Source organism: Sceloporus occidentalis, unplaced genomic scaffold (genome assembly GCF_023333645.1).
Source record: "Sceloporus occidentalis isolate IW3139 unplaced genomic scaffold, rSceOcc1.0.p SCAF_61, whole genome shotgun sequence".
Lineage (NCBI taxonomy): Eukaryota > Metazoa > Chordata > Lepidosauria > Squamata > Phrynosomatidae > Sceloporus > Sceloporus occidentalis.
The window spans coordinates 4738467-4764462 of NW_028317041.1; the positions used below are offsets into that span (position 1 = coordinate 4738467).

The following is a 25996-nucleotide window of genomic DNA, read 5'->3' on the forward strand; positions in this document are numbered from 1 at the left end:
CAAGTGTATATAAATAAATACATAAAAAGCACAATAATGTCCTCTAATGTTCTCAACGCATTTCGCCACACTTTGGCTTCATCAGGAGGAAAACTTCCAGTCACATTAATTGATCACCCACCGAACCCTTCAGCCACTGCTTGTTTTATAACCTGATTGATCACACAGCAAAATGTACCTAAGAGTAAATTACACAGCTGTGAAGCTAAAGACAGGCAAATGGGCCTCTATGCACATGCTTTACTAAAATAGATTAAATGTAAGGTCACTGAGGTTGAAATGCAATGCAAATTATTGCTTAATTTCAGTCTCTTATTCTTGTTCGGGAAGAAGTATATCCTCCATTTATTGTCAGGTTCTAGAATTCTCCTGAGCCCCCTCAGATAGCCTGCAGATGTGATTTGATGGAAAGTTCTCATAGTTTTCAGTTTTGAAACACATTGTTATTGTACAAAGTGGCAAAAGTTGACCAATCGGTAAAAACATTCTTGGAAGTCCTAGTAAATCAGCAAATTCTTTAACTGGGGTATTCTACAGAGTTTCACTGTACTTTGATCTGGTCTTGACTACCAGCTCCTACTGGAGTGTAAGCATCTGTTTCTGAATCAAACCGGCATCGGATAAAAACATTTACAGTATTTGAGTGCTTGAGGACGTACACCCAAGGTTGTGAGATACTGCTCAACATTTACCCTTCACTGTTGCTTTAAATTATCTGCAGCGTCCCTGGGTTATCCTTAATTTATAAATGAAAGTATTGCTGTATAATAATGGTAATAAATGGTTTTATAAAGAGCAATGCAGTATACCGGAGAAGCATCTGGATTATGATGTCATAAAAGGGGATTTAGCAGTAAGGACTATGGCTGCAGAGCTTAGGTACTTTTCTGGATCAGGGCTAGTTCAGATCCAAAGATTACATTGTCCCCTAGGCTAAGTAGCCATTTCAGATTGCCTCCATTGTTTGCACAGAACAGGGCTCATAACTGTGCTTCCTGGTAGTTGAGTTATTTATTGAACAATTCTTTCAGATGTATTTGTGTGCCATAGTTCACACAGGAACATATGGAAGGGTAGTGCATTTTATCAAAGCACTGTTGACTAGGGACCTGTTTCCCTCTGTCCAGTCCATTGTTAAAGGCTAACGTTTACACATTACCGTAGTAGCCAGAAATAGGCAAAGTGTCCATAAAAGCATACCAGTGTCTATGGCAAGGTTTGTGAAGGTCCATAGAACACCATGAGCAATGTTGGTGCCTACTGCTGACAGTAGAACAGATGAGTTAGTGAAAATGATATCACACAGACATACACTATGTTTATACTAACACTTTACAGGCTGTTTTAGTGTTAACACACAAAAAATGGTTAATGTATGCGATAGAGGAAAACAGGCAACATCTAAGGAAGCGCTCACAATACAGGTATCTATTACAGGATTGCTGTCCCTCTCAGAGACCTTCTTTATGCCAAAACAATCAGTGCAAAGGAACATTCTGTGATGTAAAGTGTAAAACTGGAGTATTAGTTGTCCCCTTCAGGGTAGATGACTGCTATACAAATAATGAACAATACTTCTTCTTACAGTGACACCACTATATTATAAATCTCAAAGTTAATATTGTAAAAGTCAGAGTCTGTTGGTTAATACATAAACACACAGGTGAGGCCACGCATGCTAAATAATAAGCATCTGATTTTTCTCATGGTGATATTTTACAAATCCAAAAGCCGCAATACTACGCGCCCCTCAAATGTGATTTCTATTTTTTCCCGCTGCCTTCCAGACTAAGCCAAGTGGGCTCTTACTGATGGCAGAGACATGGATATGCAGTGCCTACACAAGTAGCTGCCTGAAACCTCTTCACGGCAAGCCTGTCCTCTCACACCTGTGCTTCATTATCCATCATCGAGGCTCAGTCTCCTCTCTCCAGTTATTTCTGCCTGCTTTCTGTTTATTTCCAGCCGTACAGACAAGGGAATCACATTGCACAAGCCCCTGCAAAACACATAAGAGTATGATGAATTGATAGTTGGAAAAGCGATAAACACGTCTTAGGAGCAAATATAAGTTAATATTAGCTATATAGCAAACTCTAGAATTGCTCACGTTGTAGCGTATTGGATACGTTTCAGAAAACAGATACGTGTGCTAATGATGTATGAGTGCCTGTGAATCACAGTATCCATACCACTGTGTGGTCATATTCTGCTTTTAAACTGCAAAGCCAAGTGTTTTACGCTTCCTAAAAAATAGGCTTTGAACTTACAGTGCAGTCCTAATAGCCACGTGCCTTGCTGTATTTGCCTGTATGTAATCTGGCACAGCAGTGGAAACCCATTCAAGTTGTGCCAGCTTATAACACGATGTAGCTTTCCCCCATATTTGGGATATTTCTTAGATTTAATTAACTAAACCATGGGCCTATCCTATTTGAATTTAAGAAAACAGATCCTCTCTGTGCCACCCAAAAAATACATGCAAACAATATCCCATAGCAGTGCCATGGCTTTTCTGTGTGTCAGTGCCATTATCTATTATCTGCACTATCCGGCCAATTGGTAGTAAATAGGATAGGATAGGTCGCATCGTTCAGCACTGTGGAATATAAATCAATAAATGATTCTACGAGACCAGAACTTTTAGTAGATGTTATTGGCAAGCTGTAATTCAATATGGGTGTACCATACACGGGTATACGTACTGGAATACAGTATTGGTATAGCAGCTCCATGGGTGTGATATGGTTCATTGAAATCAAGGGCAAACCCCAGCATATTTCTTCTGCTAGAAGGGTCAAACTGACCCGACATAATTCATTATGAAATCAGTTGCATCTGCCAAGTGTGATCCGGTCAAAACTATCTGTTTTGCAGAGTAAACTCAGTACAGGAGTAACTCTGCAGGTACCCATTTGTAATGTATAATAAAGTCAGCAAGTTGGTGTTTCCATGCGTCAGTACTTAGAATAAACTCCTAGGACAAACCTTCAGTTTGCTGCCAGCAGAGCATTTCATACATTGTTACTATCAGTGGCACATGTGCATGGCTGTCTCTAATTATAGAGGGACCAAGGAGAAGCCATTGGGCTCTTTAGCTCAATGATATCTGCTCCAGCGCTCACTTTATGCCTTTGTGGTCTGTGCTCTGCCCGAAGCGAGCTCCAAGATATGATGTCATGTCCAGATGCTTGATGACATCAGGTAGTGCATAGGCTATGAGGGAGGAATCGCTAGTGGAGAAGTCTGTTCTGGTGGCTGCTCAGACCTATACCAGGCCTTGCAGAACTCCAGTCCCTGGTGGCTGTTGAGGAGCCCATAGGACAGCTGATGTGGCCTCCTAAGTAAAGCCTGGGAGTGGGGCAACTTCCCCTCTTTACCTGCCTTAAGGGCAACTATTCACATGCGGATGAAATATTATGTGCAATGACTAGAAGTGATGAACAGGCATACTTATGTACTAATCCTCAGCTAAAAGAGATACACAATAAATGTTGTACACGACCCTCAAGTGGTCTTGGAGGGCAATTGTCTTTTTAATCAAGATAAGGATTATTGTAAATAGCTGTTAATATGGCTGGCTGTGGCTCCCACTGGTGTCCTCTAACTGTAAGGTGGTACTGACAGCCAGACATGCTGTGTTAGCAGCTGATAAATGGAGATGGGCTACAGCAGGGATCTCCAGATGTATTCGAAGGGCCATTTGCCATAAACTCATCACAGTATCTTCTTCTCAGCGCCTGTCAGTGAGGGCTGTGAGTTTTGTGCTCACCTTTGGTGTACCAGCTCAGGAGACAGATGGAGAACAGGGTTGCCCCCTACCCATTCTAGAACTGTTAAGTAAACATGCCCCCAAAATAATTTAACACGTAAATCTATACATTGTAATGGAAAAAATGGTAAACAGAAAAAAAACATTGTACTTCCTCCCTGCCCCTTCAACTTATTTTCGCAGTTTGCATGTAAAAGAATGTAAAATGAATTTGTTAAAAAAATAGAGATAAAAAAAAGGTTTTCACATAGTTGTCCATCTCAAATCCAAGATTGAATCAATTTGGTCCTAACTGTTAAAGGTTAAAGGGACAGTTTAGTGTCTTGTGCAGCCTCGCCAACAAAGAATGCATAAGTCGAGTTTTACAGTTTTACGTAACTTGGGGACGTGTTTTAGTATACAGTACTGTATACTGTACCTTACATTACCAGTAGACTCCGGCATTCAGATTCCACCGACCACTTCCATGTCAGCGTTTGCTTTTCCACAGCTCGCTGTTTCTCTTGCCTCTTCTTGTTCTTCTGTCTTTGTCTGCTTCTGCCCGCTGTCCGCTGTCTAGCCATCCCCAGAGCTCTTCCTCAAAAAAGAGGAGCTGTGAGGCGCACCATGGGGACAGCCTCTCCCCCATTCCTTCAATCGGGGAAGAGGTCGTGCGTGGAGGCTCCGTGGTTTTGTATTGTGCTCTGGGGAAGTCTAGACAACGGAGCGGACAGCGGGCAGAAGTGGACAAAAAAAAGAAGGCAGAGGAAAAAGAAGAGGCAGAGAAGGTAGGGAAACATTTTGAGTGAGTGAGAGAGAGAGAGTGAGTTAGAGTGAATTTTTTGTACCTAAGTCTGGATCTATGTACTGTATATCAGAGTTACGCAAGTCTGGGTTGTTCTTTACTTTTCTAATTACTTTGAAAAACATTCTTCAACCAGCTAAAAAAATACGTACAGAGTTGTAACAGATGGATTCTGTACAGTCTTAGGTCATAGCTGCCAACAGTCCAACTGGCGTGGAACATTGAACTGTTGCTAAGAATGTCGTATTGCATAATATGGAATTCACCCTACTGGTACTCCGGGATTGAAGGATACCCCTTATTAATGATGTTGCAGCTTTTGTATTGATGGTAGAAAAGAATACCAGCTAGCATTCACCTTAAACATTGGCTAGAGGGCAGCTGGCAGGCAACTGACTTTGCCACTCACTGCTATATCCCAATCCGCAGCCCAGCAGAAACACTATGAGAAATGATGGGCAGACCTAGATTTGGCCTTTAAGCACTTGACAGCAATTATGTCCCGGCCCCAGGGGCAGGACATTACACTGAATCCCAATAGCTGGAGGAACGAGCTTCAACTTTCAGAGTCAGCCATCTGTCTGGTAGGGAAATGTAAGCTCCACCTGGTGCAAGCATACGAACGCAGAACATGTGTTGTGTTTGTCTTCTCTCTGCTGTAGCTTTATCCTCTGACACTGCTTCCCCACACACTGTCTGTCACTATCCAGCCATAACCGGTGACTTTTTACCGGTCCACTCCACATTAATCTGATACAATCACAAAATGTTTATAAAGCAACCGTGTGCTAGGGTGACCACATTGGCCATTTGTGTCCATATTCTTGTAGCAAGGACAGTGCAAATTTGGAGTTCTTTAAGAAATATAAATTTAAATCTATAATTCTATCTTCGTCAACATACTATGGGAATGAGATATGGTCCTTTCTCCGGTTTAAGAAACTGAAAAGTCACTAACAAAAAATAATATAATAACCATTTGTGTTTTTTTTATTTTATAAACATGTACTAAACAAGTAACAGAGCAGGCAGTGGCCATACTATTCTATTCTCATAACTTGAGAGGTGCCCATGCTGGGGCGTTGGAGCACAGGCTTGAACACATTACGTGGGATGGCGGTGTGACATAATGGGAGAGCTGAATGCTCTGACATAAGCCTGACTGTCGGAACAGGTAAATTCCTGACTGTTGGCAGCAATGATTATGTAGCCAGAATATTTTAAAGGGTAAAATTAATCAAGCTAGCAATACAGGAAAATAATGTTTTGGGGGCAAGTTGCAAGTCACTTGTAACAAAAAGAAGGGATGTAGTTACATCATTCTTTTCCATTTTGACTGTTTAACGTTCTAAATGTATAGTAATCTTACAAACCGGTTTTGGTGATGTCATTGTCCACATTGTTTAAAGGGACACTCCAGCGCTTAGATAGGTAGATAGATAGATAGAAAGAAACAGACCGGCATTGAGTGTGCCAGTGGAAATTTCCACCTGTACGTATGTGTGTATAAATAACTTTGAGTGGAAAATCAGTTCGCACAAATAGAAAACAATCCTGTGCTGACTCATTGTTTTCATTAATTTCTTTGTGTATCCAGGTGGCAGTGTATGTTGTGACTTTATACCAAACCTTAGCTTTAAAATTACCATAAAATAATTTTTATTTACAAATTTAAAGATCGCAAACCTGATTGGTAGCCACTATTTAGAATCCCTTATCAAATCACAGTAGAAATCAAATGGAAAAGTAAAGATGTGCGTTAAAACTATACTCAATAAAAAACATCCAACAATAAAAACACTCTGTAAAAATTAAGTAGGCACTCCAAACTGATCTCAGATTATTTAGCAAGATCAGTTCTCCTTCATAAAGGATCAAAACCTCACAAGGAGAAAAACAGAATAAAGTGCAGCTCTTTCAATCAGACTTCTCAGGTTTCTGTATCAAATATGAGATGCCACGCTCCACCAAACTTCATTCTGGAATAGAGCACCGGAAAAGCATTCAAGTAAATAGGATTTATTACATAAAAGAAGTGCAAAAATACCTTACAGTTTAAAAACAATGGGTCACTTGGATTCCTACTTCCAAGTCAACTCTGTTTAGAGTAAACGGTTCTGCAACTCGGTATATCATGTCCTTGATGCTCTCCCACAACGCATTACATCTGGTTTTGAGTGTCTACTTTATATTTCGATTTATATATAGTATAGTTTATAGTTCATTATTTATTGAGTATATTCTTAGCGCACATATTCACTTTTCCATTTTTTAGATTTTCCTTTTGGTTGTGGGGCATTAGGGAAGTTTGTGCGCTTTTATACACAGGCACAGTGTGTACGTATTGTTTTTTTTGCACTAGAAATTAGATGTTTTTCTTACCAAATTCTAGCTGTAATGGGCAGCTATAACTGTAATGGGCAGCTATAAATCTTGTTCAGAAAAGCTAGGGAATAATATTAGAATTATTTTATTCACATTCCTGCCCTGTGCTATTCGTATTAGCTCCAATGTGTTTTAAGTCTTATGTCAGTTTCAGCAATAGAGAATTTAAAGCTTGCTCTTTTATTGTTTGATGTGTGCCGGTTTTCACGCAAGCTAACACAAGTGGTTTTTTTATTTTAAGTACTTACCAGGAATAAACACAAGCTTGGTGTTAGTGAAAGTGTGAATATACCTTCCAAGTATCCTTATTAAGGCAGGACAATATATTGGACAATACCCATGGCAAATGCCAATGGGGTCACATAGATACCAACACTGCCATTCTAGCAATAAGGGTGAACCTAGGGTTTGTGGCTCCTGAATGCAGTATTTCTTCACCCACACCCCCATAAAAACACTCTAACATGCAAATTCACTCTTACACCATACACTGACATATCCTCACTGTAATTCCATACATTTTTACATACATACACATACTCTCCCTCCGTCTGATTTTCCAATTTGTAACCATATATTTATATACACACACTCTAACACTATAAACATATATTTGATATAATTCATATATATATATATATATATATATATATATATATATATATATATATCAATTTAAAATGCTAAAATGTGCAAAGGAAGTTGGTGAGAACTAGCCATAGGTGACATCTAAGAACCATGGAATGAATTTAATATTACATGAGAAAATCTGAAATATACTTCTTATTGCAAGTGAGTGATTCATTTTTTAATATTTACCAATAAAGATAGAGCCTGATGAGATGTATGTGGATTTATAGGCACAATAATAAGCATACTTCCTCAATAATCAATAAATAACTTGGAAACATCAAAACGCATCTTTATGCAAATTGAAAATTTACTTCCTGCTTCAGGCAATAAAAAAGAAAATGTAATAAAACATTGTATATAAATGTAGGCCTATTACAGTGTGAAAATATTCTAATTTTTTTGCATTTAGTGGCATATTCTAGCCTAGGCCAACTAGTGACAGCAGCTCCGGGGCAGCAATATCTCCTGTATTATTTTGTGAGGGATGGATCAACCTATTGGTCAGTAAGGGAGACTATTTCAGTATAGTTACCCTGTTCTGCATGGCATTTAGGGGTAAAGCACTGGGATGGGCTACCATGTCTTGGCTTTGGCACAAAGAGGACATGCAACACAAGGAAGATGACGTAAGTCCAGGGTGGCTATGGGCTCTGCTTTTGGACAGGCTTAAGGCAGCGTTCCTATCCAATACTGTTTAGGTAAATTGTTCATGATCTACCTCACTCTAACTATTATTTTGGGTCTTCTCAACAACAACATTGTTCAAACATGTATTCAGTGGTACTTCGGGGGTCGCTGATTATCTTGTCTAGGGCCATTCCAGCATTTCACACCTCAGCCATTTTTGTGATACATTTTACAAGTTTTCCAAATGTCCGTAAACCACAATGTAATCTTGTATATTGTGTGGACTGACGGCACACTGCTGTCTCAATACATTATCGGAGACACAATCATAGCATTCTCCTCAGGAACACTTACGTCTAGACATAAACTGCCTTTGGGTCCCTTGCTTCCGGAAAGAATATTTTTCTTTTCAGTAGAACGACTCACCAAGGCAGTAAACTGAAGCCATTATTCTGCCTGCTGTACTTCAGTAAGATAAATAGCATATGTGGTGGTCAGTTTTCTAACTTTTCTTATCTTCTTTTTTTTTTTCTTTTTTCCTCATTCATTCTTTTCTTGTATTATACACATCTTTTTTTTTTTTAACCTGAGTATCATGTCCTCATGAACACTATAATTACAAAGAGTAGTTCAACAGCTGCTTCTAGCCATTAGGCACATATTGATGGTCATGCATAAACAGGTAATCTAGTGCCAAAGTTTGAGAAGTGCTTCTATCACCATAGCAACCAACCGAGCGGTCCTGCTGATGGGGGCATTCCACTTATTGCAATGATGATAAGACCACTCTTGAAACTTTGCACCAGCTACAGATAGTCGTTTGATGTTAACATTTTAAAGTGTGCCGTTGTTTTGCCATCTGTGTTCTGAGAACAAGAAATGTTTGTTGCTCATAAAGAAATGTATTCCTCCTCCAGATCCTTTGAATTATAATGTCCCGGCACAGGTTAAAACTGCTACTGTGCCTAACTAGTGTCAATGCCGGCAAGTCATACAATACTTGCTATGCCGCTGGAACACTTGTTTGCCAGATTTACTCTGGTCACAAAGAAAGGCCTATTAGAGTACCTATGCCCATTCCCTGCAATCACTCCAGTGGAAAATCACAGCAGCGCTAACGGCAAACCACAGTGTTCTTTCATATCCCCTGGAGAACAGATCTCAGATACAAAGAATGACGCACATCTGAACTCCCCGTGTCCAGGCAAAGGCCATTCAGAACCACACAAGTCGAAGGAGCAAGAGTAGCAATTCCGTAATGTCAAGGCTATGAAGAATTAATTCCCAAGGCCAGGGTGCAAATCACAAAGATATTTTTGAAAATGATTGGTTGTAATGCAGCCTTGCTCCTCACTGGCCATAATTAATAGCCAAAGTTAAAGCCCAGCTAGTCGCTCTCCCTAACAATATGGAAGCAAAACAGCTATTGTAGAAGAGTTGTTATTTTCCGTTAGACGGTCAGCAGACAACATTTAACTCAGCAACCGTCCTGAATATTTAAAAATCACCTACATTCATGCGCTTATTTTATTTTAAGTGAAAATAGGGGGCATTAATCTTGGCTGCTGTATGTTCTTGCATTGCACATAATTGTAAAGCACATCCAGCAGAGAAAGTAAATGTAGCTCTGGAAAAAAAAGAAGCATTTTCTTTGATTCCTTTCAGAATAGTTAGATTAAGAGACATAATATTCTTTTCATACCTTTCATACTTCAGAGTCTTCGGTACCAGAGGCTCACCGGTGTGTTATTGTGCAGAACAACATAAAGTAACATAGCCATTTAACCAGGAGGGAGAGCAATGTGTTTTGCAAAGATGGTTATTGATTGATTACTGTACATGGTTTCAAGCTGTTGATTTGGTAGAAGCACGAAACAAAATGACAAGATGGAATAATATTGAAGGTTTTGTCAAGTTGATAGGACAGTGGAGAAAGATGTGTATATGTAATATGTGTGCATATGTATATGTGTGTGTGTATATATGTATGTATATATATATATATGTATATACTGTATGTATGCACATACATATATCTGTGCATAGAATTGTAATTCAGTTCATTGCTGTGTTGCAGATAGATGTTTACGTACGGTTAAGGACAAGATTTGTGGTGATGGTTTCCTGAAGGCGTTACATTTGATGATATATTGTATGGGTACAGGTGCATAAAGTTAAAATAATACACCGACATTTTGAACAAAAGAGAAGCAGGTCTTTTGACATCTGACTTCATACACAAAATGGCCTATTCTTTTTCTTTTTTAGCTAATAATAATAATACTACTAATAATAATAATAATAGCAGATGAGCATGAAGATGGCGTTCTCTGTAGCAATCCATTAAACTTTTAGTGCACATACTTTATGTAACAAGCTTTTTGATTCAAGCTGTATGTAAATATCCCTTCCTGTTGTGTGTGGGCATATATATATATATATATATATATATATATATATATATATATATATATATATATATACACACTATATATATATATATATATATGACCACTATCTCCCCTCTTCTATCCTACTTTTGACTAATCCTTTAAAATCAATCCATTTTTTTCGTGCTTCTCCCAAGTCAACAGCTTGAAACCATGTACAAAATCTAATCAATAAACAATGCAGCAGCTTCCGATAATCCTGCAACCTGTTACAGCAAAAAAAAACAACTGATAAAACTGTTAACCCCGCATGCAAAGCATCTTCTCTCGTCTGGCACAAAGTAGCAGGAGAACATGTGACAAATTAACTACAGTAGCAAAAATGGATGAAACTTTTGTAACAATCACTGCTACTGATCAAATTACAGATTTTTCTTCCATACCAAGTAGCTTAATATTTATTTTTTTTTGTAGGGAAATTACAACAAATGCATAACTATTAGTTATTTGACCTAAGCATAGTAAATCATACTAATCAACAGCTGAATATCTTGCAGCCTTCCAGCTGTGCTGTTAAATAATGGCTGGGGGTGATTGGAGTAGGGAAGGTCTCGACAAACTATAGGCACTAGATTGCCATGGCGACAGGGAATTACTTCCTAGTGCCCAGGGATTCACCTGTTGGACGCAGGGCTGTTTATCCTTTTTATGCACCACCAGGAGGCATGTGCTCAGTGGGTTGCAGAGTTGCAGATCATGCAACTCCCCCCCCCCATACGCATTAGTTGCACGGCTGCCCACACTGCAAGCAAGGGGAGTGGAAGTAGATGCATGACAGAGAGAAACTCATCTGTGGGGGGAGTGGGGTTGTGTTCGAGGGAATTAACCCCTATTCTTGCCTAGCTGAACCTCATTATTAGAGGCTTCAGAATTTTCACACAGGTCTGTGCCCATTGCATGAAGTCCCATCACTATGACAACATAACACCCCCCCCCCAAAAAAGGGGGAAAAGGAACATTCGCAGGCTCCTAGCCATAAAGCCAATTTGGCAGGCCCTAAGGTAGCCTAATAATAGTATGACTGAATACGTAAGGCCAGCATTTTGTACTTGTGACAGAATACAGTAATGTATAGTCCTCACTGTTGGGTTTTCCAGAGCTAACAAATGCAATTGATTGTGCTTTTATTAACATCGATTTCCTTTGCAATGATGGCACTTCATATTCTTTCATAATATTCCCGACAAAGACCGTGAAGAGCGGCACATAATAAGTTAACCATTTCTATGGCAGCATCTTAGGTGCATCAGAGGTGTCAATAATGCAGCTTGTCCCTAGGTGATCTAGTTCATTCTAGTCTTCTGTAAAAACACGTTGCGGTAAGGAGATTGCTACATGCGTGTTCGAAGTGGGGGTGAGACATGGTATAAACTGGGGATGCTGCAAGTGACGAAACAATGGGGTCAATGCCATAATAAATCAGCTCATCTCCATCAGGTAACCAGCTCCTGAGAGACCTTGTCACTTCTGTAAGATGACCGGGAGCTGATGTAACTGGTATACCTAGGTACATATGGCCGCACAATGGTTGTTTCCTTGGTAGAATCGACCACAGATGCTCGGCACAGTAGAGACCATATGGTCAGGTACAGTACATTGAATAGGACTCAGCAAGGTGTGTAGGATGATGTCACTTTACGCCAATGCCAGGGTCCCTACTGCTTTCTGCTGTTGTTTTCTTGTAGCTTGGCTCCGGCAAGGGGCCTCCTTTTGGCAGGCGGATGATGTGTTGTCTATAAAGGGAAGCTGTTGGCTTTTGGCCCAGTTTGAGTACCAGCTCACCTCCTGTTCATAAGTCATGCAGTCTTACGGTTAACCCTGTCCCCGCCAGGCTGCTGTCGAATCGTTACAGAATAGAAGCTTGAAGGAGAGTTATACATGCCTCTAACTATGTATTATCAATGCACATTAGAAAGAGAACATGCTCTATGTGTGTATATGAACAAATATATCTTGTTAGAAATTATATATAAAAAAATGTAAATGTACATCTTAGTATGCACTGGTTGTACTTGAGCTATGCAGAGGAGGTGATATTTTAGCTATTTTAATTTATCTAGCCCCCAAATCTCTCCCTCAGTTACCTCCATTGACCCCCCTTTACACTGCTCTTCTCCTGCTTCTTTTGGAATCCTCCTGTCTTCTCCGTCATCCTACCTAGCTTCGCTCATACTGTGTTTTTGCCCAGTGAGAGTACAGTTTGCTTATATATATATATATATATATATATATATATGGAAATGTGTGTTTTAATTGTCATGTTTATGCCCGTGTAGTTTTCATATGGCCTGGCTTTGTTTTGGGTCTGTGTCTTCTGATCCTGAGCCTAGATTTAGCTTTTTATGCCCTCTCCTTATTCTGTATGCTTTTAGTATGCTGACCACAAGTAAGAAAGAGAACACGTCACTCCATGCCTTACCTTAATACATTCTAGTACAGAGGGACACCATGCAGGCAGGGTCTTCTTTACCTAATATATAGGTTTGTCTTAGTCCTAGTTCTGTCATACCCTGTATGCACTGTAAGACACACTGTATACATTGTTGGCTCTATATAAATAAAAGATAATAATAAGAAGAAGAAAGGGGGATTTGGGTCCCTGAAAGGTGCTACCATCTTAACACTTGGAAGGCTCTCTCCACCAAATGTATCGGTTTGTCTTAGTCTGTCAATTCTTGTCTTGTCATATCCCTTGAATTTATGTATTGTATTAAGCGCTGCGTAAACTGTTGGCGCTATATAAATAAAGGATAATAATAATATTTAACCTAATTAAAGTACTGAAGGACCAACCTTCATAATGCATACATTTTTTCATCTCACTGCATCTCACCCGTGCTGTTCTCTGGAATTACCTTCCACGTTCGATCAGACTTTTTTCCTCGTACACAACTCTCAGAAAATCCCTGAGAACCCACTTTTTTCGAGAAGCGTAGAACCTTTCTTCCTAACACTCTCAACCAATCAAGCCATCTGAATGACCAACAACTTCTACAGATCATCCTCAGCCAACTCATCCCCATCCAAGCAGTCCTCTCCTACTCTTTCACTCCCCCCTCCACCACCAACTAGAATGTAAGCTCACAAGAGCAGGGCCCTCTCCTCCATTTGTACCAGTTTGTTATTGTGCATGAATTTAAATTATTCCACTGATGGTAACAGCGCTATGGAATCTGCTGGTGCTATATAAGTAAATTTAATGTAATGCAGCTCACTGTTTATTAAATAAACTCCCTACCTGGTTCTCATTAGTCTATATATAGAGACATTTCTTAATAAGATCTATTTCCCAACTCCATCCAGAAAACCATCCAATTTCTTTTTTTAAAATCTGATTTAGCCCTTTTTTATATTTTAGCATAATTTCAGATAAATATCAATAGCAAGAAGGCCATCATTATAAGACTATTTCACAGAAAGAAAGCCTCAGACCTTGGATATTGTATTACAATGATAAATAATAATATTTCCTATGAGCCGATGAGGACTCGTCTTCATCTCTGGCCATAATCCTGCAGCTTTAACATAAAACAGCAGCCAGGTTCAAGTCAATCCACTTAGTAAGGATGTTCTTAAACCCTCCATTATTACAAAGGCTGAGCTTCCTCTTCACAGTCTCAGCCCCTTAATTTGCCTTTGGCTGGGAAACATGTTGTTCTGCCTTTGTATTGTTAAGTCTGTGTGCTGTTATGGAAGAGCTGCTGACCCCTCCTCACCCCCCTGTTTCCTCCTCTGATGTATCTCCCTCCTCCAGCAAGATGACACTGTCAGGGAGCCCTGACTGCCGAGCCTTCTCCTCGTCTTCTCCTCGCCTTCTCCTCGCTCCCCCCTTCCCTTCCCTTCTCTTCTCTCCACACATGCTGGGCTGGGCTGCTCGGTGCTCTCAGTATAATTCCTAGCTGGGCACACACTGAATTTTCATACATATGTACACGCCAAGAAATATGTTACAACTAAACCGTTTACCGGCTAGATAAACCCATAACGAATCTGTTGTTTGACTTGTAACATTGTGGTCTTAGATTTTTATTTCAGTACAAATTGACCTACTGACCCTAGCAATTACTAAGTTCTTAAATTTGTTGAAATGCCAGCATGTCTCACAACATTCCAAATTCCCAAACAGGGTCCACAAATGGGACAGTTTGGAGGTATGTTTGTGAGATTTGGGGTTCGTTGGTAGACCGAATGCTTCCTCAACAAGCAATGGTTCTTTTTGAGGCACAATTGACAATCACTTCCATGCTGAGTTGTCGCCTTTTTCTGGACCAACAGCAGGGTTGAATTTGATGCGCTTGTGTGTTTTTTTTTCTCAAACCTAAATTACTACAGTACTAATCAGAATAGCCCCACCGGTTTCCCATTATCTGCAGTGCACCAGATCTCAGTGAAGTGTGTCAGTAATAAAGGAGATATATTATCCTCTTCAGCCTGTCGCAGTTATATGCTGTTATGTAGTTTGACTTTTATCTCATTACTTCCCCCCCACAAATTGTTGCTGATAGATCTGAACAATCTCTATAATGCGACACAATGTATTTATTCATGCAATAGGCTGGGGAATATTGCCATTTTGTCATGACTACCTCCGGGCGAAATTAGTTTGTGTCACCGGGTTGTTCCTTCAATGGATCCTCTAGGATGAGGTATCAAAAAAAGGATTTTAACACCTTGCTGGGCATGTCTCTATTCTCTTGGTCTAATACATCACATACATTGCAATATAATAATACATAACGTGATGAGTGAAGTTAGTACATTAACATCTCGGGGAAGTGGAGCTATAATGGTCACAGCAGTACCCTTTGTACAGAAATCGCTCTGGTGCAATCACTGGCGTTGGGGGCATTACAGACCAAAATGACATTGACAGACAGCCATTTATAACAGTGGGTACTGCTTGCCTGTCTATCAAAAGCTGACTAATTAATTTCATGGCCAGAGAAAACCTTGCGACAGAAACGGTCTTAACAAATAATGCATGTTAAGTTTTAAACAAGTCTTTATTTCATTAATCAGCAGGGAATTCCAGGCTGGAGAGTGTATGTGCTTGTATGTGTGTTGTGTGTGTGTGTGAGTGCGTGCGCACACTGTCCATCACACCATCTGCTCAGTATTATGGTTTCAGTTGCCAGGCTACCTGCTCTATGCTGTCACACTTGACTGCTTAGCCGTACGTTAGCAGCATTATCCCAGACGTACTGTGGGGGCTGGAGGGGTGGGGAGAAACTGTAGTCACGATTAAGCCATCTGCAAGTATGGGGGAGGGAATGAAAAAAGGTAGGGATGTTGATGAGGTGGGGGGAGGCATGGAGAGAGCAGCAATCACCCAGAGAGGAACATGACACATACTATCAGACTGATAACACCATCTACTGGCACAAAGGATGAACTCAGTCCATTGTCCTGTTCTTGGAAATGTAATGGATAGTTTGCCTTTTTGACTTTGGAGTTCTGGACAGTGTTTGTGGCCCAAGGTGGCATCGATTCTAACAGATACCCAGGATCTCAGTACTTTGAACAGAGAACATCTTTATTTTGAGCGCATTTACCTCTGGTCTCCGGAAACTGATCTAATCTGTCTTGATTTGCATCATGCCGTGTGTACACCTCGCTAGATCCGGTCCATTTCTGACCAGAGAGTGAAAATTCTCTTTCTGAAATATTTGTACCCAACCAAACATTAAACATGGTTAAATGACATAAAAGGGTTCCTGGTATTCACATTTTGTTTTGCGTAGATATCTGTGTATAGGAGAGACCTAGACTTAATTGACATGTTCCTGGATGATATACTTTAGATGGAGATCATCTTTCTCATGCATTCCATCAATGTATTTATCCCTTTTTTACGTGATAATGGTGGTGATAGGGTGCAGCAGGAGAAGGAGCAGAGATTACCGGTAATACTTGGTAATGTTTTTGGCTGCCTGTGTCTTTTAGCTTTTTTAGCCCTATTAGTAGCCCTAGGCCTGTCCTGATTTAGACAATCCAGGCAGCTATGTTGCACTCCTGACTAAGACTGGCCCTGATGATGGGAGATGTGATCCAGAATCTAGGGTGCCTGCAGACTTCCAGATCCTGTATAATGTGTTCTCGGTATTGACAGTGACAGATGACTGCCAGGCTTCTATGAAGAGCTTGAGTGTCACAAAATGCCAAAATCTCTCGATGAGCGTATAAAACTGGTATAATTGTCAATTATCGGGGCAGCTGCTCTTTATTTTGCATCCCCTTGTGTTGAAGTAATATTTGTAGAATAATCAGCATGCAGTCCATTAATGTTAACAAGCACATCTTTAAATCTGTATAGGTATACATGAATTGGTTCCTAAATTCTTTGTTTTTATAACCATTTCCCCAAACCACCCATCTCCCATTCTCATACCTATTTTAAAGGATAGCTTAAGAAGTTGTTCTAGGTGGTTTGGACCTATAAGATGTATACTGGTACTGCCACGTGGAAGGTAGTGCAAATCCCCTGCATCAGTGATGTCCCAGTCCTCTACGTTGGAATCTCTTTTTGTGATAAATGGATGTTCAGGATTGCCCATAGACTATAAGAAAATGTTGATATTAAGACATGGAATGCATTTGTCAAGTGTCATAGAACTAAGCCATCTGAATTGCACAGGGCAATAAATCTGGGCTGGGGGAGGGCTTTGGTTAAAGACCATTACCCTTGTGTGTACCTGGGAAATCAGCAATACAGTCGGAGGGTTAAGTGAGGGGATGGGAGATTATTTAGATTATTTTTTAAGAATAAATTGTATAGGGTGGCTGTAGTAAGAGGGAAGGTGCAGCAGGTACTGGCCATTAATCGCACATTGTTAGCCACGGGCGGCGTTTGAATGTGTATACCCTGCGTGACTGGCTAGTAGGCAGCAGTCAGACTGAAAATCATAATATAGTGTAGAAACTGTGCCCTTGGGAAATTAAAGATAAGCAGTCTTAGGAAGACAGGCTGTCTTTTTGCCAGATAAAAGTGTATTAATGTGGCCCAGACAAAGGTTTTTCTAATTCACTATTTCACATTATAATCCTTTGTTATATTGGAACTAATTTTAAGTTAGTTGTTTAACAAATTAACAGCATGTGAAGGTTTAATGCCGAGAAATCTCCGCTATTATAGCATGAATAATAAGCTTTACGCGAATAATCTCAAGTGGAACAGCAAAGGCCCAATAAAAATGTGCTACGAATAACTAATTCCATAAATACTATTGGCAAATGACAAATACTTGCTTATATTTGTGCAATAGTTATTTTAACCCTCGAACGGAAAATGAATATGGACTCATCAATAATGTCCAGTCTTGTCTTGTAATGCCTGCGTTGTTAACAATACCTGGGTAAAAGGGTGCATTGAAAAAAGGACAGAGAACCCAGTAGTCTTCCTTATTGGGAGGAGGTCCTCTTCTCTCTTGCTCGTAACAATCTTTTTCCTTTTGTTGCATATTCATATCTTCATCAAGACAGGCTAATCATACGCTTCTTCCAATATATTATTAACTGACATTCAGATCTTGCCAAAAATGATCTTCTTGTGGGACTCCTGAACAAGAAGGAGGATTTAATCAAACCGAAAGAAAGCTACTAAAGAGTAGGGTGACCGCATCAGCCATGATTTCCAGTACACACATCATTTTTACATATTGCTGACCAGCCCAGGTAAAAGTGATGCCCTGCAGTATGGGGAATGCATAACTGACTAATTGGTTCCCTTCCATAAGTTTATACATCCCCTATACTATAGGGCAGCATTTTATCTGGGCTGGTAAGCAATATGTTTTTATGTTTTCTTTTTATACTGATGTGACTGTATGCGGAACAGAACACACTGCGCCGATAGGCCACTGTGCAACGGTCTTTTGGCTGGCTATTCTCCCATGCCCTCCCCAGGTATATATATATATACATAACATAATGTTTCACCCATCCCCACAATCCTGTGGTAAAGGACAACAAGCTGCTTTGGCCATAATGTATAGTACAAACACCTATTAATTGTATGTATATCATCAAGGTCAAGGGTGTCCACCCGGCTCACAAGAGTTTCTACACATACATTCATTTATGAAAGTCCACCTCCTGATCTCACAAATCTGTATAATATTTTCATAAGAGAGCGAAGTTCAAATCAGGTATTAAAATGCAAATATTTTTTTTTAGGCACCCTACGGATTGTGTTGCAGGTGTTCTGTACCATGTAAAAAGTAGTCCTCACTTTTGTTTCGTTCCGTGCAGGAGCAGAGCGCAGTCGGGATGTCGAGGCCTGCCGGTCCCATGCAGCAGTCTGTGCCAGGAGCTGGTGCAAACCCAGGAGGTCCAGCCTTTATGCCAAGCCAGCCTCAAGCCGCTATGATGAAGCAGATGCTGATAGAGCAGAGGGCCCAGCTTCACGCTATAGAGCAACAGAAGCAGCAGTTTCTCAGGGAGCAGAGACAACAGCAACAGCAGATACTAGCTGAGCAGGTACAGTTACATTCCCTAACACGGCAAAATATGATCTATTTATTTACTAATACCAATTAACAGCAGACAAAATACATACCAATAAACAACAGAGAATTACAATATGGCAGTTGGCACTGTGGATCTGTTGGGTGCAAGTATGCCCAACCACTGTAAAAGAAGATAAAACAAAGAGGTCCTTGCTAAAGAGGACCTTCCTATAGCACTCTAAGTAGTATACTTAAATAAAAACCTCATATCTCCTCCAAATAGTTATATTTACTAAATGTAAAATAACTACATATCATGTATTCCACCTTTATAATGAATGCAGCATAAAAAGCGCATATCACATAATCCACTCTCTAACAACAAGTATGTTATTTTGAAGTACTCTTGAGTGCTACAAGGTCATCTGTTTGCCGCACTTTAACCAATAAACAAAACACATAAGACCAAAAAAGCAGTTAGCTGCACAGGTTCAAATAAAAGAATTATGGAAAAACAAATGCTACATTATTAAAACGAAGCCTTTATAGGATTTTTTCATGTCTGTCCACGCTAGCTCCAGTTGGCAATTTATGCATTGATATCATTCCATTCTGATCCTTTAGCATTGTTCAGCTATTTGTGTTTTTAAAGTGAATTATATTCAAGTCAACACACATAACGAGTGTTACACTTACATTTATAGAGAGCATTTATGCTTGCAACGTTACTCCAAACACTACTGCGTGTATAAAGCACCCCAAAGTGTTTCCAAATGTAGGGGACAGATCCCTCAAGATTGTAAGCTTGCGAGTAGGGCTCTCTCTACCTGGTGTATCGGTTTGTCTGTCAATTCTTGTCATACCCCTTTAATATATGTATTGTATGAAACGCTACGTAAATTGTTGGCGCTATATAAATAAAAGATAATAAAATGGCTATGCTAGCTTAGAATATTAGCTGCAGCGTTCTTTAATTACAGTCAAATTACATACAAAAATAAGCTCCCATAAAGCAGCAGGGCCCTCTAGTGTCGATATTCAGTCATAGCACATTATCAAGGAACATCTGGACAAATCGTGATGCAATGTTTTCCACTTTTTCATCTTCTGATCAGAAATCTCAGATAACGATGTTTCATTTTCTGTCCGTTTGTATATGTTTATCTGTGGGTAAATTAATGTGTTCCCACATTTTTATTTCATGTGCTCAACCGTCTTTGCCTCTGTGATAGACAATCTGACACATTGAAACACAATTAATTTAGTAAACTGGGATTCAATCGATACAAGTGTGTCGAAAAACAATGGAAACATATTATTGTAGATCATTACATGCATTCGATGCAGCCATTTGGCTGCGGATTCCAGTCACATGTATGGCACGTCACGTGTGTAACGTGATTGTAATCATTCTTGTGTATGTAGAGGCGAACACTGAACCACGCAGAAGTAGGTACAGTAGGGGTGAGGTTGCTGGACCATTGTAAATGTAATGTGTGACTTCATATTCCAGGTCAGGAACGACAGATTTACTGTACACCCCATAAAACTAAATGAAAGTGCCTCCCAGAGTGAGATAGTTAAAGGGATTTTAAAGTTTTCTGGTTTGGCTGCCGTTTTCTTCTATTCATTCTCTCTGCCCTTTTTACTGTTCACATAGCAGATGCAGCAGCCGCACCTGAACAGGCAGCATTTGCAGCAGCAGAGGAATCCATACGGTGTGCAGCAAGTCAACCCGTTTCAAGGTAAGCCCTGAGTGCACCATAGAGACATGGAATTCAATGGCAGACAGGAATCATTTGGACCATCGATTCTGCCCATTTCTCCTGATAACTACCCTGGCCTAAAGTGTAATGTCTTTTGCCCTACCTTGGGTTACTGCTGTGTAATTGTTTTGATTGAAGTATCCAGTGCTTTTTGCTGCTTTAACACAGCGATTAAAGGTTCTGTTCCCCCAACTCTGCTGAATTTGATTAATAATCAGGTGACATAAAAATGCCCCTGAAAATGTCTTCTTCATCAAATGTTTTTTGATATTTACTTGCCAAGCATACTAGAGGGAGCTATTCTTGTTTTGTCTAAGTGGAACTGCAGCTTACATGTTCAGTATAATAGCACAATTCTAAAAATTATATCGTCCTAACAAATCGAAATATATGAACCTGCCAGTGGATGTAAATAAAGGTCTGTGCGAGCGACTCTATTGGTCGCCAGCAGGGACCTCCTCTAGCGCCAAGCAATTGATTGATGCCAGAGGAGGCCCCTGTCTGCGACCAATAGAGTCGCTCGCACAGACCTTTAACTCCTCGCGCAAACCTACGGATTTCCGCTCCCGTTAACCCCTGCAATGCTGCGTAGATAAGATAGTCTGGATGGGGAAGGGACCAGGGAGATTAGTAGAGTAATTTAGACGAACACGAAGATTCTTCGTGTTGTGTGTCTTCGTCTTCATGTACATTTTGCCACCGCCATGTTCATTTCTTCAGTATTCGGGCTGAACAATGAAAACGCACCCTTCGTGTTCGTGTTCATGTTCGCCGGAATACGAATGCTAATATTTACCATACATTGAACCTGAAAAGATGCTGTTATGATCTGGATGTGCATCTAACTGAATTAGCCACGTGAGTGGAAGCATCACTGCACAGAAACATGTAATTATGTGATCCTGTACACAGAGTTTATCTATTGCCAGGGCTCTGCTAATAGCTCATACACTGGTATTGCCATACAATACGACCAAGACCAGTTAATATATTCTTTAGAGGGACTGTGGAATTGGCTCGCGGTCCACAGAGCAAGGAAAGGTTAAGTGCAAATTACAGCATGCAACCTATGTTTTAAGTAGTAAGAATTCCAATTTAAACTAATTGTATTTAATTACTTCCACGCTGATTTACCACTTAGAGACAAACCGTATACTTTGCAGGACACGTCATTCCTTCACTTAATTGCTGTGTCAGATGTCTTTTAACCCTTTAGCACATTGTATTGAACATTAATACACTCAAAGTGATTGGATCCAAAAAGGCAGGAAACCTAAAATAGAAATTTAGGACCAAAAGCTGTTTATGCTGAATTTATACATTCATGGCTAGCATCTCTTACTGTTTAATAACCCTTTATGGTGGAGGCTAATATCTAACTAAATACTCTTGCAGGCGTTCAAAGTGTGATGCTCAGACTCCCCGTCACACCAGTAAATCCAATATTTATGCTCCTGACCTGTTAACTGCCGCAGGGATTAGAGCATAGATGGGATCTTTCCAGCGGCAGAATAATAATATTTTATCATGTCAACCTAGAGCCTGCTCTCTGTTCACACAGCCAATACGGCGGAGACCTTAATCAATGACCTTCTGTCTGACATGTTCTCCGGGTTTCCCTTCAGCTGAGATGATGAGACATCTCCAGCCAGTTATGTCTTACACAGCAAATACCAGTGAATTAAACACCTTTAAGGGGAATCGTACAGTTAATAAATGTAGCTAATACAGGCTCAACAAAGAAAGTCAATCAGATGAAACATCCGCAAAATCTGAAAGGCTGTAATCAATGTTTGGCTTTCAATCGGTTTGGAGGCTTTGAAGTTGACTCCCTGATTGAACTACGCATTATACATGGCCAATCAAGCATTTTCTGCAGCCAAAGCCTATTGAGCATGGCCCTTTATAATAAATACTTAGGTCGAGAAGTTGAAACCAAAACTCTACTTCCTTTAGTGAATAGACTTAATAGAGAGGACAGGGACAGGCAGCTCGGCAGCATGCTTCCCACCAAACACGCTACATTGGAGGCCCAACATATTAACAACTCTTACTTTAAAACACTAGGCATACCATCATTTAGATGTAGAAAGCTAACAGTATGACTTTTATTATTTTAGTGATTATAAAGGCCTTATTTTAATTGACTTAAAAAGGCCTGTATTGCTTCTCAGCACTTAATAGGTTTGCCATTCCCTTTTATGCCAGGGATTTTGCAGGCTGAGAGCCACAGTTGAAACATCACTGCCATTTTCCCAGCAATCAATAACATTCATCACGGAGACTCACTCATGGATTGAACCTGGTTCTGCGTAGAACAAGGTTAAATATGTTTGACTTTACATCATAAGCCCAACGCAGCGTCCAATTTTCCTATCATATTGATTTAATGCACTCTCATCTTTTTTTTCTGTTTGTCTTTTTACGTCGATATTTTTTCTCATGTTGCATTTCCCTGTTTAAGTGGCAATTGGATGGTAAATGTGTTAGGAAGAAATGTAATGCATACTCACCTCATACTCAGTAGCATAATGGATAGTTAGATGGATACAGTACCATATTTTATCCATACAGAATTATTCAAAGGATGGTAAATACACTTTTACTAGGAAAATGAAGCAGGAGTAAGCAGAGGTAAAACTGGTGGAATTTATTGCAATTTTGTAGCTATATAAGTGGTGCAATAAAGACAGTGAGCTGTGAATAACCTGCTTATTTTTACCAGAATTGTGCTTAATAAATATAGTACCTAGCAGGGCGTAACTATAAGCCACAGGGCCCTGCTGTGAAAATTGCCCCGGGTCCCCCAACATCACCAAGCAACATGTGCCACTTTGCCCCGAACAGCTTGGGACTGCCTTTGCCCCCAAGCAAGGTATCAGTGCCATCTTAACCCCCAAACATCCTACATGTGCCATCTTTGCCTCCAGCTTGTCAGTGCCCCCAAACAGCGTATCTGTGCCACCATTGCTCTCAAAAAGGTTGTCTGTGCCATCATTGCCGCCCCCATACAACTTGTCTGTGCCCCCCCCCCTCTATCCAACATACACTCTGGCCCACATATGTAAACACACTTAAAAAAATTACACACCACTCATGCTAACACACACACCGTCTCACCCCACTTACACATTTATGCTCACACACAATTACACATTAATGTTTACACACAATTACACATCTGTTCATGTGTTTCTACGTATAGGGGAATGTTGTTTTCAGTTAACTTAGGGGATGATATTTTGTTTTAGGGGAAGAGTTATGTGGTGGTAGATAAGCCATGTAAAGACATTTTTATAAATCAACTTGTCTCTGTACATCAACATATAGTTTAATGAGTTGTGCCATTTTTTTGCTACTGTGTAATTATAATAATAATTAGTGTGGGACAAAAAATCATATTAATTGATATAGGAAGCTAGGGTGAGGCATAACTCCGGATCTGTCATCAATATGGGGAGTACAGTCAGGGGCTTTAGTTTTTCAAATAATTTTTTCACTGGTCTTACTCTAGTCCCAAAATTTTATTATTTCTATTTTGCATGGACTCCAATGCATTTTACTGCATGTGACTTTATGCATACATTCTTGTACATGCTCAGTAACACTCCTGAATTTATTGGCAACAGACAATTGCAATTACTATTCAGATAGCATACATGTGATTGGCTGCTGCTGCTACTCTCATTAATTTTAAAAGGAGGTCAGCTCCCGCGACTAGAATGAGAGTTTTACTTACCATGCTCAAAATGTTCTCCAATATGAACTTAACACAAAAAAGAGCTTGACTGCTCCTTTCATTTTCATTCTCTGCCAGTCTTGCCATAAATTGTTGTGTTGAAACAATGCAAATATATGTTTAAATTGTTTTATTTGTTCTTGCAGGATCTCCACAGGACATTGCTGCTGCCAGAAGCCAAGCAGCACTTCAGAACATGCGGACATCCCGGATGATGGCCCAAAATGCAGGCATGATGTCTATGGGTCCGTCCCAAAATCCAGGCACAATGACCACTGCTGCAATGCAGCCAGAAATGGGAATGGCCCCGTACAGTAACACATCAAATAGCCAACCAGCAATGTACAGTATGAACACAGGAGTAAACCAAATGATGCAGCACCCAAACCAAAACAGCATGAACATGGCCCATGGTACTGTACAGGGCACACGACAGCCTGCGTCCAGTCAGGGTTTGGGAATGGTTGGGGGATTTGGTCAGAATATGCTGGTAAACTCTGTAATGTCTCAACAACATCAGCAAATGAAGGGACCTGTTGGCCAGACTCTGACCAGGCCCCAAGCACCGAGACTGCAAAACATGATGACATCTTTACCACAGGGATCACAAAATTGGACCCAACGTGGCATTCAAGGAATGTCTGTGAGAACTAGTGGAGAAATGGGCTATAACAATGGAGCAGTCTATCCAATGCAGGGTGGGCAGCCGAGAATGCCGAAGCAGCATTTCCAGCAAGGGCTAAGTCAGAGTGTTGTAGACGGCACTGGGACAGTACGAGCTGTAAACCCAGCGATGAGCAGACAAATGATGCAATCATTGCCTGGGCAACAAGGAAACAACCAGTCCAGGCAAATGATGCCTGGCATGAACCCTGGGATCCCCAATATGGCAAGTTTTAATCAGGCACCCACGCAGCAGATGCCAGTTGGCAATTTTCCTCAAAACAACCAAGGTCAAGGGTATGATAGGAACCACAGTCAGGACATGTCATATGGTTATACAGATGCCTCTGCCAGTTCATTTCCTGGAATAGCAGATGGTGCAGACCTTGTAGACTCAATCATGAGCAGAGGACCAGGCGATGAATGGATGCAAGAACTTGATGAATTATTTGGAAATCCATAATGGTCAGAGCTGGACAATAACACAAAAAATATGATGCTGTGTTAAATGGAGAAGGATGGTACTCCCATACACATTTGTCCTGTATAGCACAGCCAAACTACAGGCAGGTAGAGGAAATCCAGGTGGTCATCGAAGCATCTCTGTCAAGTTGACAGTAGTCTTGCATGTGGTGAGAGAAGGGCTGCACAAAGAGATATGCTCCTATATGTAGCCACTAGCCCCAGATGGGGAATATTAACTGTAGGAGTGATGTGAGAGCCTCTGATCCGC

At 40.3% G+C, this 25996-nt stretch overlaps 1 protein-coding gene across 4 annotated transcripts in view; it reads left to right on the forward strand.

The window, feature by feature from the left end:
- Nucleotides 1-25726, forward strand: part of LOC149287433 (mastermind-like protein 3) — a 160706-nt gene extending 134980 nt beyond the window's left edge. For 3 of the 4 annotated variants that reach the window (XM_089492942.1, XM_089492943.1, XM_089492944.1), the window contains 3 exons: nucleotides 18899-19126; nucleotides 20756-20840; nucleotides 24747-25726. In XM_089492942.1, coding sequence (XP_089349068.1) covers nucleotides 18899-19126; nucleotides 20756-20840; nucleotides 24747-25726 — 1293 coding nt within the window. Of the gene's footprint in view, nucleotides 1-18898; nucleotides 19127-19849; nucleotides 19859-20755; nucleotides 20841-24746 lie in introns of all 4 variants that reach the window. The other variant, XM_089492941.1, reaches the window with a different exon arrangement.
- The last annotated feature ends 270 nt before the right edge of the window (nucleotides 25727-25996 follow it).